Raw genomic sequence first — 12,587 nt, 5'->3', positions numbered from 1 at the left:
ACTTAAGTTTTTCCTGTTTGTCTAGTACTTCTATTTATTTCATCATGATTTGAATTTCATGTTAATTGCTACATGTAGCAGGCTACAAGGTGCTGTATGTTGCTGTGTTTGCATGCAGCATGCTACAGTCTTGTGTCTGCTGTTCTGTGTGTGGCAGTCACCATTGCCATGGCTGATGTCCAGCCTTTCAAAATGGTATACATCACTGGAAATGGCTCAAAAAACAAGTACAAACTATTTTAAAGCTATTTCGGAATAGAGGTGTGTGTCAGGGTTTTGACGGGTTGGACCCAAGCGCACAGTAAAAAATGAGACTCAAAGGTAAATGAAACAAAGACTTTACTTATAACAAAAAAATGAACGGGAACAGACAAAAGGCCACGAGGGGCAATAACAAATGAAAACTAAAAAAAAGAACCAGGAAACACGTAAAGGAACTCAAAACACTCAAAGGGTAGCAGACACAGGGAACAGAAACACAGCAGAACACAGGCAGGTTCAACAGCAGGCAGGAACACAATCAGAAACAAGAAATGATACATACAAGTCAGAAACAAACACAAGGGACCAGCACCTGAGTCAAGGGGACAAAGAACTTAAATAGACTGAAAACCAACAAGACACAGGAGGGCACAATTAACAATCAAACGAGGACAGGGTGGGAACAACAAGACACAATCAAAAACAATAATAAAATAATTGAAAGCAATAATACAATTAACAGGGGAACGAGCAGGACGCAAAACAGAAGTGCAGCCATCTGGCGGCCTAACAAGGAAAAACAGAGACAGAAACAGAGAACCATGACAGTGTGATTACTATGGTAACTGCAGGCAGAGGCCAGGGGGTTCATTCGGCCCAGAAAACACTGCATGTGCTGTCGGTGGCACAGTCACTAACTGTGTTTTATTTTGGGTTCTTATAATAATTAATGATGCAGTTCCTTTCACAGCTGCTTTATTATTTAAAATAAAAAGTATTCTTCTTAACAACAGAGAAGAGTACACTGAAGAGCACACCACCATGGCCAGACAGTGCTCATTTGAGTGACTTGTGGCATATAACACTTTTACTTCAGGCTATAGAATGCCCCGTCTTTGTTCTGGCTTGGTATGTTAATATTACAGGGAGATAAGTGTTTATCGATAAATTGCATTGGTAGACAAATTGTTTAGTATAGACATAAATATTGTTTTAATTAGCATCCAGTTGGAATGTGACATTAAGTGAAGATTAAAGAGATGTATTGAAGGTAGGGAGAGTGCAGTGTTAACCCCTTGCAATACTCTTCTGGTACAGAATCACTAACAGTGTCTTATTGATTTTGGGCAGCTGCATCCCATCACATCTCACTATTGGGTTCAAATGTTCCCAAATGTTCCATTCAGCACTTTTAAATCATTGTCTTTTTGAAGTTGCTGGTGGTCTTCTAACATGTTATTGTTCAGTCACAGTTTTAATGTAAATCATTGGAAAACCCAGGATCCCAAAGAAATGTAATTTTGAAAACTCTCCTTGCCTCTCACATAGAAGGCTGTATATTATTGTTTTGTTATTAGTTATTATAAATTGGGTAATGGTATTTCAATGCCAATGCAAGTTTTCACCCCAGCAGGACGATTTGCTATGATGTGTTATTAATGTTTGGATATTCATTTGCAGTGCAATTCACAAAGAAAAGTGTAACTGACAGAAAACGACATGATGGAATTTTCAGCACAATGTGCAAATTTTCCTTATCATGTAAAGAAACAGAAAAATAAATAGAAAATAAATCAACACATTTTTATTTTGACAGTGACATTTGTATGCTGAACTATTTACAACTTTACAACAGGACAAAATTAACTCACAAAAGCATCATGAATAAATTAGCAATAAACAAGTAGGTATTGTGCACATCCCAAGCATAAAAATAACTAAATTCCAATTCCAATTACCAATTCCAATTACCAATAACTAAGAACCAATTCAAAAATATTTGAACCGAAAGCAATATAAAATAACATTTTAAAATAACATTTTTTTGCCATTTTTCAAGAGCGGGAGTTGTAAATAATATACAGCAATTAAAGTGTCAATCCTTAATTTTTCTTATTGAAAAATGCCCAAATTGAAACCTTTAAAAGTTTATGTGGCAATATAATTTCACTGTGGTTGCATTCTGTAATTGCTCTTTTATATGCCATATGCTGTCGGGTGCGACAGTCCTGCCAAGTATTTAGATGTGACAGAAAACAACATGATGGAATTTTCAGCACAATGTGCAAATTTTCCTTGACATGTAAAGATACAGAAAAATAAATAGAAAATAAATCAACAAATCAACACATTTTAATTTTGACAGTGACATTTGTATGCTGAACTATTTACAACTAAAACAAAATTAACTCACAAAAGCATCATGAATAAATTAAAAAAAGCGATAAACAAGTAGGTATTGTGCACATCCCGAGCATAAAAATAACTAAAGAATGCAAAAATATTTGAACCGAAAGCAATATAAAATAACATTTTAAAATAAAATTTTTTTTGCCATTTTTCAAGAGCGGGAGATGTAAATAATATACAGCAATTAAATCCTTAATTGCACTTTTATATGCCATATGCTGTCGGGTGCGACAGTCCTGCCAAGTATTTAGATGTGTTGACACACGCAAAGGAACATGAACTTGACCAAAACTCCAAAAAGCATCGTTAAATTTAAGTTTGATATGTGGCTCAATATTACTGTGTCAGACAACATGGTGGAGTGTCTCTAGTCTCTATCTTTCTCCAAAATACGCAACCGCTGGATTAATCTTTTAAGAAAAATACGCACACAGTGTGCTCCTAGAAGTATCTTCAGTTAGATTTGAACTATGGCATTTGGTGCGTGAAAACAAACATTTCTGACCACCAGTCACCACAGATGTTGCTAAATCCAAAAAAAAGGAATAATTAACAATAGACATCTGTGAGATCCATTTGAAGCAGTAGAAAAGTAAGTTTTAGAAAAATAACAACGTAATCTGAGAATCCTTGAGTAGGAAGACAGAAAAGGATGTTGCACATGCAAAAATACTTTTTGCGTTGGTAGAGCAACACACATCAATCAGGAGAGACGACAGTTCTGATGGTTCCTGTTGATCAGCCAGTCAGCTGTAGGCTGAAACCCTTTTGTTAATGATAGCTGAAATGGGAGATGGTTGTGTCTGTTATATATTTGACAAGCGCTAATAATGGTTCTTTAAAATTAAAATATTTCACATTTTACAATATGCCCTTTATGTTATATTAAAATTGAAATGCGTTCCTATCCGTTCTCTTCCTTTTTGAAGGCTAAATTCTGCACAGCTTGAAGACGTATTTATAGGCATCAGTGGGAGCTGTACAAACTGTAGGAGGGAAGCTCTCCATTGCATTGGTCCTCTAGGGCTTTGCTGATATAATCACTCCTCAGGCTGTGCTGACTCTCGGTTGTCAAGCTCACCTGCAACAGTGGAAATGGGAAAGTGTTCAGTCTTTATCAAACGCTGTTTTTGCGGGAACATGGAAGTGGCAACTTTTGCTCAAATTGACTCGTTGTACTTTTGATTGCTGTTTGGTTCCAGACCTGCCCTAATTAAGGAATACAGATGTGCGTGCCTCTGCCACTCTTGTCTTAATTCGGCATGAAGCCTTAAAGATGTGCACTACAGTGTGTTTTCTCACCGAATGCTTGCTAAGTATTATCGTTCAGGACCAAGGCTGAACAATCCACATTTAAGTAAAAGCACACTGGAAGTTCTACTACTGAATCCTGTTCACTGTAGGGTCAACAGTGAGGCACATCTAATAGCCAAAGAACTCACGATGTGTTAAAATGCACAAGCAGTTTGTTGTTTTCTGTGAATGCTTATCTAACACTAGTTTTATCACCGCTGCTTTGACGTTAATACTCACAAACTGTCATTTACAGTTGGTGGCTTTGTGTGTAATCGTTAGTGCTATATTTTCCTGGATTTGATTTTATTCAGAGATTTTTTTTGGATGATTAATGATGCTTATTTACCTTTTTATCTTCCAACATGTCTAACAGCATTCTAACGTATTCAAACATTTATGCTATTTAGCCAACATGCGACCACAGTCTGTTGATTTTTGTAAACTTAAGAGAAAAGAGGGCGGAGAATATGTCCTGTCATAAGACACTTTGAAGAGTTGAAAACTGGAAAATGTTGAGCACTTGGCTATTGTGTCCCAGTGCTAGTGTGCTTACTTGCTGGGCGTCTCCTGCAGTACCACACAAGAACCTTTAGCATCCCCAGGGTGGCCAGCACTACAATCACCACCCTGACCACTGTCTCAGTGCTCCATCCTGTGTGAGAGAGAACATTATGGTTACTGAGTCTGATGTAGCCTGTTATCAGATTCAATGTGCCTGATGTAGCCTGTTCCCGGATTCAATGTGTCTGATGTAGTCTGGTATCAGATGCAATGTGTCTGATGTAGCCTGTTATCAGATGCAATGTGTCTGATATAGCCTGTTATCAGATTCAATGTGTCTGATGTAGTCTGCTCTCAGATTCAATGTGTCTGATGTAGCCTGTTATCAGATGCAATGTGTCTGATGTAGCCTGTTATCAGATTCAATGTGTCTGATGTAGCCTGTTATCAGATTCAATGTGTCTGATGTAGTCTGTTATCAGATTCAATGTGTCTGATGTAGTCTGTTATCAGATTCAATGTGTCTGATGTAGTCTGCTCTCAGATTCAATGTGTCTGATGTAGTCTGCTCTCAGATTCAGTGTGTCTGTTGTTATCCGTTCTAATATTGAAACTTTTATATCTTAAGGCATCTGTGTATTTTGTTGAGTTATTTTAAGCCTTAGAGGGATATTTCATTTTTTTGACCAGGATCAGCTGAATTTCGCACTATGAATTATGTTATAAATTGGAGGCATGATGGGGTGACTCTCTGTTAGCCGTTAGCTTTGTTAGCCAAATAACATTCATTTAATGGGGGCTCAGAATCACCACTTGACAGCTGTTTTATAAGCACATTTTCGATAAATTAAACTTTAATACACTTAGTCATATGTTTATTTGCTTGCACAAATAATGTACCAACATAGCAAAAAAACTGTATTTTTAGTACGTTTTGGACCACTTGCCTGACCAAAGGAAAAGATACATCAGGTGGTGATTCGGCACCCCCATTAAATCAATATTATTTGGATGAAAAAGTGAATGGCTAACAGAGAATGAGCTACTGTACGTGCACTCAAATTAGGGGGGCTTGAGCCCGACATGTACCCCAATTAATTTCATAATTTGTGGTGAGAAATTTAGACCTGGGTCTAAACAAGTGAACTATCCCTTTAAGTGAGCCTACATACAGTAGGTGTGGTTGGAGGCACATGCATAGGTTTGGGGGGAGACAGGGATACATGTCACCCCCAATGGCTTTCAATGGATTAATTGCTAGACTAGCTTGTATGCTTGTGAGAATTTAAATTTGACTACAGAGACTAGGTAGTGTAGTGCCTCCCCCTAAGTTGTAATGAATCCTGTGCCTGTGGTAGGAGGATAGTACCTGGCTTTGGCTCTTCAGGCTCAGTGATGGGTGTTGGCAGTGTGAGGGGGACCTGTGCTCTGAGCATGCTCTGTGTGAACACCGCACAGGCCCAGTGCAGCTGGTCTCTACTCAGAATGGGCAGGGTGAGACTGAGCATCTTTTCTGGGTGCCCCTCACTCAGGACCTCCTGTTTTACGAGCTCCCCCCTGCCCCCCTTCATCCGGAGCCAGGCCAGGGTCACAGAGCCGATCACCTGTGATATCTCACAGTTCAGCACAACGGACTGATTCCTGGACAGGCCACCAGGGGGCACTGCTGAGACTGAGAGAGCACATGTACATGGATTCTTTATTTATTTATTTGTTTGTTTTTCAGAATTTTTCTTTTATTCAGATAGCATCCATTATTTGTCATGGAGTTTCTGTAAGGTGCACTACCTTTATTACTTGGAATCAGCACTTCTGTTGGTTACTGAGTGTAGTTACATTACATGACACAATATTGTAAAAAGTGCAAGAAAAAAAGCTACCTTAATTAGCGTCATGTTTAAGTTTTCTATTATTTATTCAGTCTTGTAAATTATAGAAACCTGAAGTGCAGACTTACCCTGAACAGTTACCAGAGTTACTGAGGCCGTCTGGTAGCGTTCACTGTAACAGAAGTACCTTCCACTGTCTCCAAACTTCACTGGTGAGATTCTCAGAGGGAAATAGTATCCATCATAGTGCTCAGATGAGAATCTCTCTTTATCTATCTCCATGGAAATCAAAGTATTGTTATCAGCTGAGGCCACAATGAGTTCATTTGTCTCAGACGATGGTTCCCATCGCCAATACGCTGTTCCGTATGAGTTCTGAGAACGGCAGATTAGCACCACCTCACTGCTGCTCAAACTCCCTCTGTACAGAGTGTGATGTGTTTCAAATGTACCTGAGGAATAAAGCTGTGGTTAGAATGTCTGTCTGCACAGTCAGCACATATGCTACTGCTACAGGTAGTGAGCAACAAATAGAAAAACATGCTAAAGTCAATGAACTCACACAGAGTTGGTGGAACAGGAGAACTCAGACCTCATTACAGAATAGCCTACAATACGTACCCCACCTCCCACCATGAAATCTATTATAGGGAGCTATTATGAATCTTTAGTGTGATCAAAACATGCATAGCCTATACAGTGAGTATATTTATTTTTTTTTAAAAAAAAATCACAGTATATTAGCATCAACAGTAACTGTCATTTAGTATTAATGCGTGAGGCAATGACTACAGTATGGTAGCCTCTACTTTACATTTTGTCCCTTATTTACTCCATTCTGTTTTTTGTGCACTACCATTGCCTCAGATGGAAACAGGCATGCCTTGTTTGTAGACATTTCATTACATTACATTACAGGCATTTGGCAGACACTCTTATCCAGAGCGACGCTTTTCAGCATTAAAATGTTAAAATACTAAACATTTAAATATAGTTAAAATAGTTACATTTTTTTTTCTTTTTTTGTCCTTCAAAAATAATTTGCCACCAAACATGGGTCTGAGTATATCTAATTTTCCACCCTAATTCTGAATACCCCATTGCTATACAGCCGCTCAATCCCTCACACATGATGTCTCCAGCCTGCTGGTTTTCATTCCCCAGCCTACAGCTCACATTAGCTGAGTCAAAGGAACACGTCTCATATGCGGCTTTGGCATGCAGTCCACAAATACTCACCCCAACAGTTTTTGTGAACTTTGACTTGGTAGTCTGACACGCAACAATTGTAGTTTTTAAAAATGTGTTAAACCTTTGACAGCCCTCATTTTTAAACTGTATTAAACTGTGAAAAGTACTTCTGAAAAGCCTTTTAAAATATGGAGGCCCAAGATTTCCTATTTAGAATAATCTGCAATCACGCATCTATTGTACTGGAGTCTTAAGATGACTATGGCGATATTACTTGGATTTATTTTTACTCTTAATGAATGAAGTGCTTCACAGTCACAGGGTTGCTTATGAAAAAGGTTAAATACTCAGAATGCTTTTGTAAATGCTCCAGTGAAAACTGTATCCATAGTAACATACCCTTGTAGACTTGAAGTGTCCTGGGAATGCTGAAAATAAGTGCTCTGTTCCATCTGAGTGTGCAGTAATACGTTCCCTCACTGTATCCATCAGCACTGTGGATGATGATGTGGGCAGTGTTGTTGTAGATCAGCGTTGTGTTAGCAGTAGGTTCTGTGTCCCTTTCCCAGTCCAGTGTAGCTGAATCTGGAAGGTGCGATACTTCACAGCTCCTGATCACATCATAACCTTCTTTTACTTTGGACCAATGGGATGGTTTCACTGCAGGAGCAAAGAGCAATTGATTTAGAGAAGATTGTGAACCTTTTAATAAAATCATTGTGTGGGTTACATCTACATTATACATTATAGGCATTTAGCAGACGCTCTTATCCAGAGCGACGTACAACAAGTGCATAGGTTTCATGATGTAGAGGCGCAAAAGAAACACTAGAGTGAAGTAAGGATCGTAGTGCCAGAAGTGACCACATCGATCAGGACTCCAACCCTGTAGAGTAAGCTTGTTCAGCAAGCAAGAATCCTACCAAGTACAAACTAGCACTGGAATCACATCTAAAAACAAGCCATCAAATTTAAAGAAATATACAGCCCTCCAGGTCTGGGAATTGTTGGGAATTCCATGGAGAGGTTGAAGAGAAAACATAACCATAAAGTGAAATTTTCCACCTTGGTTTTTTGTGCTATGTACTCAGAAATGGACAATTCTTCACTCTCTAAGAGGTTATTTAACACTTAACATTTTACTGTGCAGCTTTACATGCACATTAGTTAAATCTAATTTCAGATTAAACTTTTTTGAAAGTAAAATACAAGACATAACTTGAACTTTGTGTTATATATTTTTGCACATAGTATGAAAGAGATACTGTCTCATCTTATTAATAATATAATTTATAAAATGCATCAAAGCCTGAATTTACCTTTTACAGCGAACACTTCAAACTGGGCCACTTTTACTTTCTCTGGTTTAGTTTGAATGAAAGTAAAAACTCCTGCATTTTGTAACTCCGGTTCCAGATAAATGTCGTACTTCCCTTGTTTTGAAATAGACACCTTCGACAAATTCCATGAAAACTTCCCATCGGACTGTATAGTTATTATCCGAGCGTTTGTGTAGCTTCCATCATGTGACGTCCACTCCCAGATGAATTCTGTCCCGCTGGTCTCAGCAGGGGCTTGTAGAGAGACCCCCTGTCCCTCCCCAGAAAGGAAGTATTTGTACTGTACCAACACTGCAGAAAGAGAACATACCAAATACAGAGATCTAACTAAGCACAAAACATGATAATATTGCATTTCAGTATGGAGGGAAATTACAGTTAGTTCATTAAAGATAAACATCAGATGATTAAACCCAGGTTAGTCTGGAGGATTATACAGATCTATAAATAGAGATCAAAATGTAATCCCTATAGTTGTAATGAATATTTCAGCTATATTTTACTCAACAATGGAAAAGTATTGTTTGTACCGATTATAGTCATGCTTTTAGTCCCAAGATCTGCATAATTACTTTTTTGGTCCTCAATGTGGTTGTAGCATATAGCAAAGATATTCTTTTCAACATCCTGTGGTAGCCTACTAGTGGAAGGAGGCAAAACAGAAATTAAAACTGTTTGCCTTACTCTTAATCAGAAATGAACATTTTTAGATTCTGATAATGTTTGTGTTTCATGAATTTTACCATTGAAAGACATGGATTGTTGTAGATAGTGTATGGAGTGATTGTAAATCTGGCTTAATGATAAAGTTAGGATACTATGTCTTGAATTTGCATATATTACAGCATGTATTCTGCTTTAATAAGATTATCAATCACACTCATCATTAACTATCATCATGTGTAACTGCTTGGCATTGGAATATGAAGGACTTTCACTGATAAAGGTAGTACGCTGAAACATTGAAACTTTTGCCTCCTCTCAAATTTTAAACTGAAAACAAACATACAAAAAAAGAAATATGAGCCTGGATCATTTAATATAGTAGTAGCAGTCTGTGTGATAGTGTTTCTGCTATAAATAAGACTTTATATATAAATGTATGCATTTTTATAGTGTAAGTTTTTCTATGTGCTGCTACAGTATGTGACTGTATTATAGTTACTAGAAACTGAAAAAAAGAGTCTGAATCAATTTCTATAGTAGTAGCAGTTTCTGTGACACTCCTGTTATAGTAAGACTGTCTTTTTCTATGGTCTGCTATGTGACTGTATCATACTTTACTTTTCTATAGTACAGAGAATTGACAGTTTATCCATTGTGAGGTTCTATTATTCTTGTATATTTTGATGCATTTTAATGAGTTTTATATATGAATAAATAAATCAATTAATTGATATATGATATAGGTGGAAAGAGGGACTCACTCTCAGCTGAAAGTCTGTGATAGTATCCTGATATCCACAACAGGGTCCACAACAGTACCATTGCCATGGCTGATGCCCTATGCAGCACTTCTGACCGGTGTCTAGTCTTTTTACAAGGTATACTTTACAGGAAATGGCTGAACATGGAGGAAGTACCTCATCTGACACATTGACTGCCAAGCTGGGTGCAAGCAAGCAAAACCACACTGAGATGCCTTGAGTCTGTGTGCAAATAAACTTAAGAGCCTGGACAGGAAGCCAAATAGCCACCGACACTGCTGTGTCCTAAGAAGTCAGAACTGGCTGAGCTGGGAAAACACTGAGAAAATTTGCAGTCATTTGTCTTGTTTATACAATTCTAAATAGTCAGGTCCTCCTGTTCTCACTACCTTTGTAAAAAATAAAATAAAAACAAAAACTCCATTGCTTTCAACTGCCAGAGGTGATCATTACATCATCATTAGCCTGTTCAGTGATGAGTCACATATTTGTGATCTTACACCCGTTAAAGGGAAATCTACTAATAGCTCATCCAGGTCTGCAGTAGAGTGGGGACTGCATAGTTTCAGAAAGGAAAAGCGCGTTTAGAGACTCTGCATTCACATTTATTAATAAACCGTGGTGCTTTGTACTTTTTGGTTTGGTACTCTTTGTACCAAAAAGTACCTTTTGGTTGCCAAATTGTTTGGCTGCACTGCAACAGTGGGGCCAGCCCTACAAACGCGAATGTCTGTGACTGAGTGAGTGATCAAGTTACACCACTGGTATGCCGAATTATGACGTTACACCATTGGTTGGCCGGATGAAGTCTCCATGGATTAGGTCCAGCCATGGTCTTGTTTTAATTAGCTTCCAGCTGGATTGTGATATGAAGTGAAGATCAAAGACTTGTATGTAAGGCACATAGAGTGCAGTGTTAACTCGCTGTGATTCTCGTCTGGTACAGAATCACTACCAGTGTTTCATTGATTTTGGGCAGCAGCACCCCATTACATATCACTATTGGATTCAAACATTCCCATGCAATGGTATTTCTGTTAAGCCTGTTTCTTCCACTCAGCAGTTTTAATCTTGGTCCTTTGGGGGTTGATGGTGGTCCTCTAACATGTTATTGGTCAGTCACACTGTCAATCAGCAGAGATCCCAGGATTCCTTTGAAATGTTATTTTCACATCTCTCCATCAAATAGAAGGTGGTACAGTGTATTACTCTCTTTGTTGGTGGGTTATTGCAAACTGAATAATGCCACTGTAAAGTTTTCACCCATGCAGGATGGTTTTCTATGATACACTACATGACCAAAAGTATCTGGACACTCTGGAGCTGGTTTTCATGGTTCGGGCTAGGCCCCAGCATAGAATCACATTCTAAATGATTCCATGTTTCCCCAATAGCTTGGGGAAGGCCCTTTCCTGTTTCAGCATGACAATGCACCCCAGGTCCATATAGAAATGGTTTTGTCGAGAACGGTGTGCAAGAACTTGATTGGCCTGCACATAGTCCTGACATCAACCCTACCCAACACCTTTTAGATCAATTGAAAAGCCAACTGCGAGCCAGGCCCAATCGCCCAATCAGTGCCCAACTTCATTGATGCTCTTCTGGCTGAATGGAAGCAAATCCCTGCAGCAATGCTCCAACATCTAGTATAAAGCCTTCCCAGAAGAGTAGAGGATGTTATAGCAGCACAGGGTGGACCAACTTTATATTAATGTGCATAATTTTGGATGAGAAGATGAATGTCAGATGCCCACATACATTTGGCCAGTGAGCGAATGTTATTAATGTCTGGATATTTCTGTCTGCAGTTCATTTCACAAAATAAAAGCGTAACAGAAAAACAGACAGAAAATGAGTAAGATGCTTTATTTTGATAGTGCTTTTTATAAAGGGTCTGCAGAGCTATTTCCAACCAAGAGAAAATAAACTGACAAAAGCATCAAGAATAAAGAGTTAAAAAACAACCAGGTATTATACAGACACCGAACATTAAAAACAATTATAGAAAGGATACAAAAACTACATGAATTTGCAGCAATCTAAAATAAAACAGTTTTTTTCTGAATTTTTTTCAGGAGCAGCTGATGTACCTGTAGTAATACACAGACGTTAGGGTTCAGGCATGGCTGGATTATGGACCGGGCCAGTGGGGCCAGTGCCCTGGGGCCCCAGACTGCCAGGGGGCCTCCAGGCCTCAGGCCGCGCGCGGTGGTGTGTGGCCCAAGACTTCCGAAGGAAGCTGAACGCCAGGGCCCTCAGTGCGCACAGCGCAAGCTGACCACTAGGCCCCTGGGTGCTTATAGCATGAGCTAACCACTAGGGCCCCCCAGACCCCTCAGCGCTTACAACGTAAGGGTCCCCGGGCTCCTTGGTGTTTAAAATGTGAGCTCACCACTAGGGCCCCCCAGACCCCTCGCCGCTTACAATGTGAGGGCCCCCAGGACCCTTGGTATTTAAAGAGTGAGCTGACCACTAGGGCCCCTGGGCCTTAAAGCGTGATCTGACCACTAGTGTCCCTGCACTCCTCCCCGCCTAAAGCATGAGCTGCCCACTAGGGCCCTGTGATATCTCACAGTTCAGCACAAATGACTGATTCCTGGGCAGACCACCAG

The 12,587-nt window shown here is 39.2% G+C and overlaps 1 protein-coding gene across 9 annotated transcripts in view; it reads right to left on the bottom strand.

The window, feature by feature from the left end:
- Nucleotides 1–2,503: 2,503 nt before the first annotated feature.
- Nucleotides 2,504–12,587, bottom strand: part of LOC135247017 (uncharacterized) — a 34,235-nt gene continuing 24,151 nt past the window's right edge. For 6 of the 9 annotated variants that reach the window (XM_064320323.1, XM_064320322.1, XM_064320321.1 and 3 more), the window contains 6 exons: nucleotides 8,528–8,839; nucleotides 7,608–7,868; nucleotides 6,146–6,469; nucleotides 5,558–5,860; nucleotides 4,241–4,339; nucleotides 3,332–3,472 (listed from right to left, as the gene is read on the bottom strand). In XM_064320323.1, the coding sequence (XP_064176393.1) occupies nucleotides 3,432–3,472; nucleotides 4,241–4,339; nucleotides 5,558–5,860; nucleotides 6,146–6,469; nucleotides 7,608–7,868; nucleotides 8,528–8,839 (1,340 nt within the window). In that variant the 3' untranslated portion in view covers nucleotides 3,332–3,431. Of the gene's footprint in view, nucleotides 3,173–3,331; nucleotides 3,473–4,240; nucleotides 4,340–5,557; nucleotides 5,861–6,145; nucleotides 6,470–7,607; nucleotides 7,869–8,527; nucleotides 8,840–12,587 lie in introns of those variants that run through there. The other 3 variants (XR_010328058.1, XR_010328059.1, XM_064320320.1) reach the window with 3 other exon arrangements.

Source organism: Anguilla rostrata, unplaced genomic scaffold, assembly GCF_018555375.3.
Source record: "Anguilla rostrata isolate EN2019 unplaced genomic scaffold, ASM1855537v3 scaf1028, whole genome shotgun sequence".
Lineage (NCBI taxonomy): Eukaryota > Metazoa > Chordata > Actinopteri > Anguilliformes > Anguillidae > Anguilla > Anguilla rostrata.
Note: the sequence above shows the minus strand (reverse complement) of the source record. Positions and strands in the feature narration are given on the sequence as shown.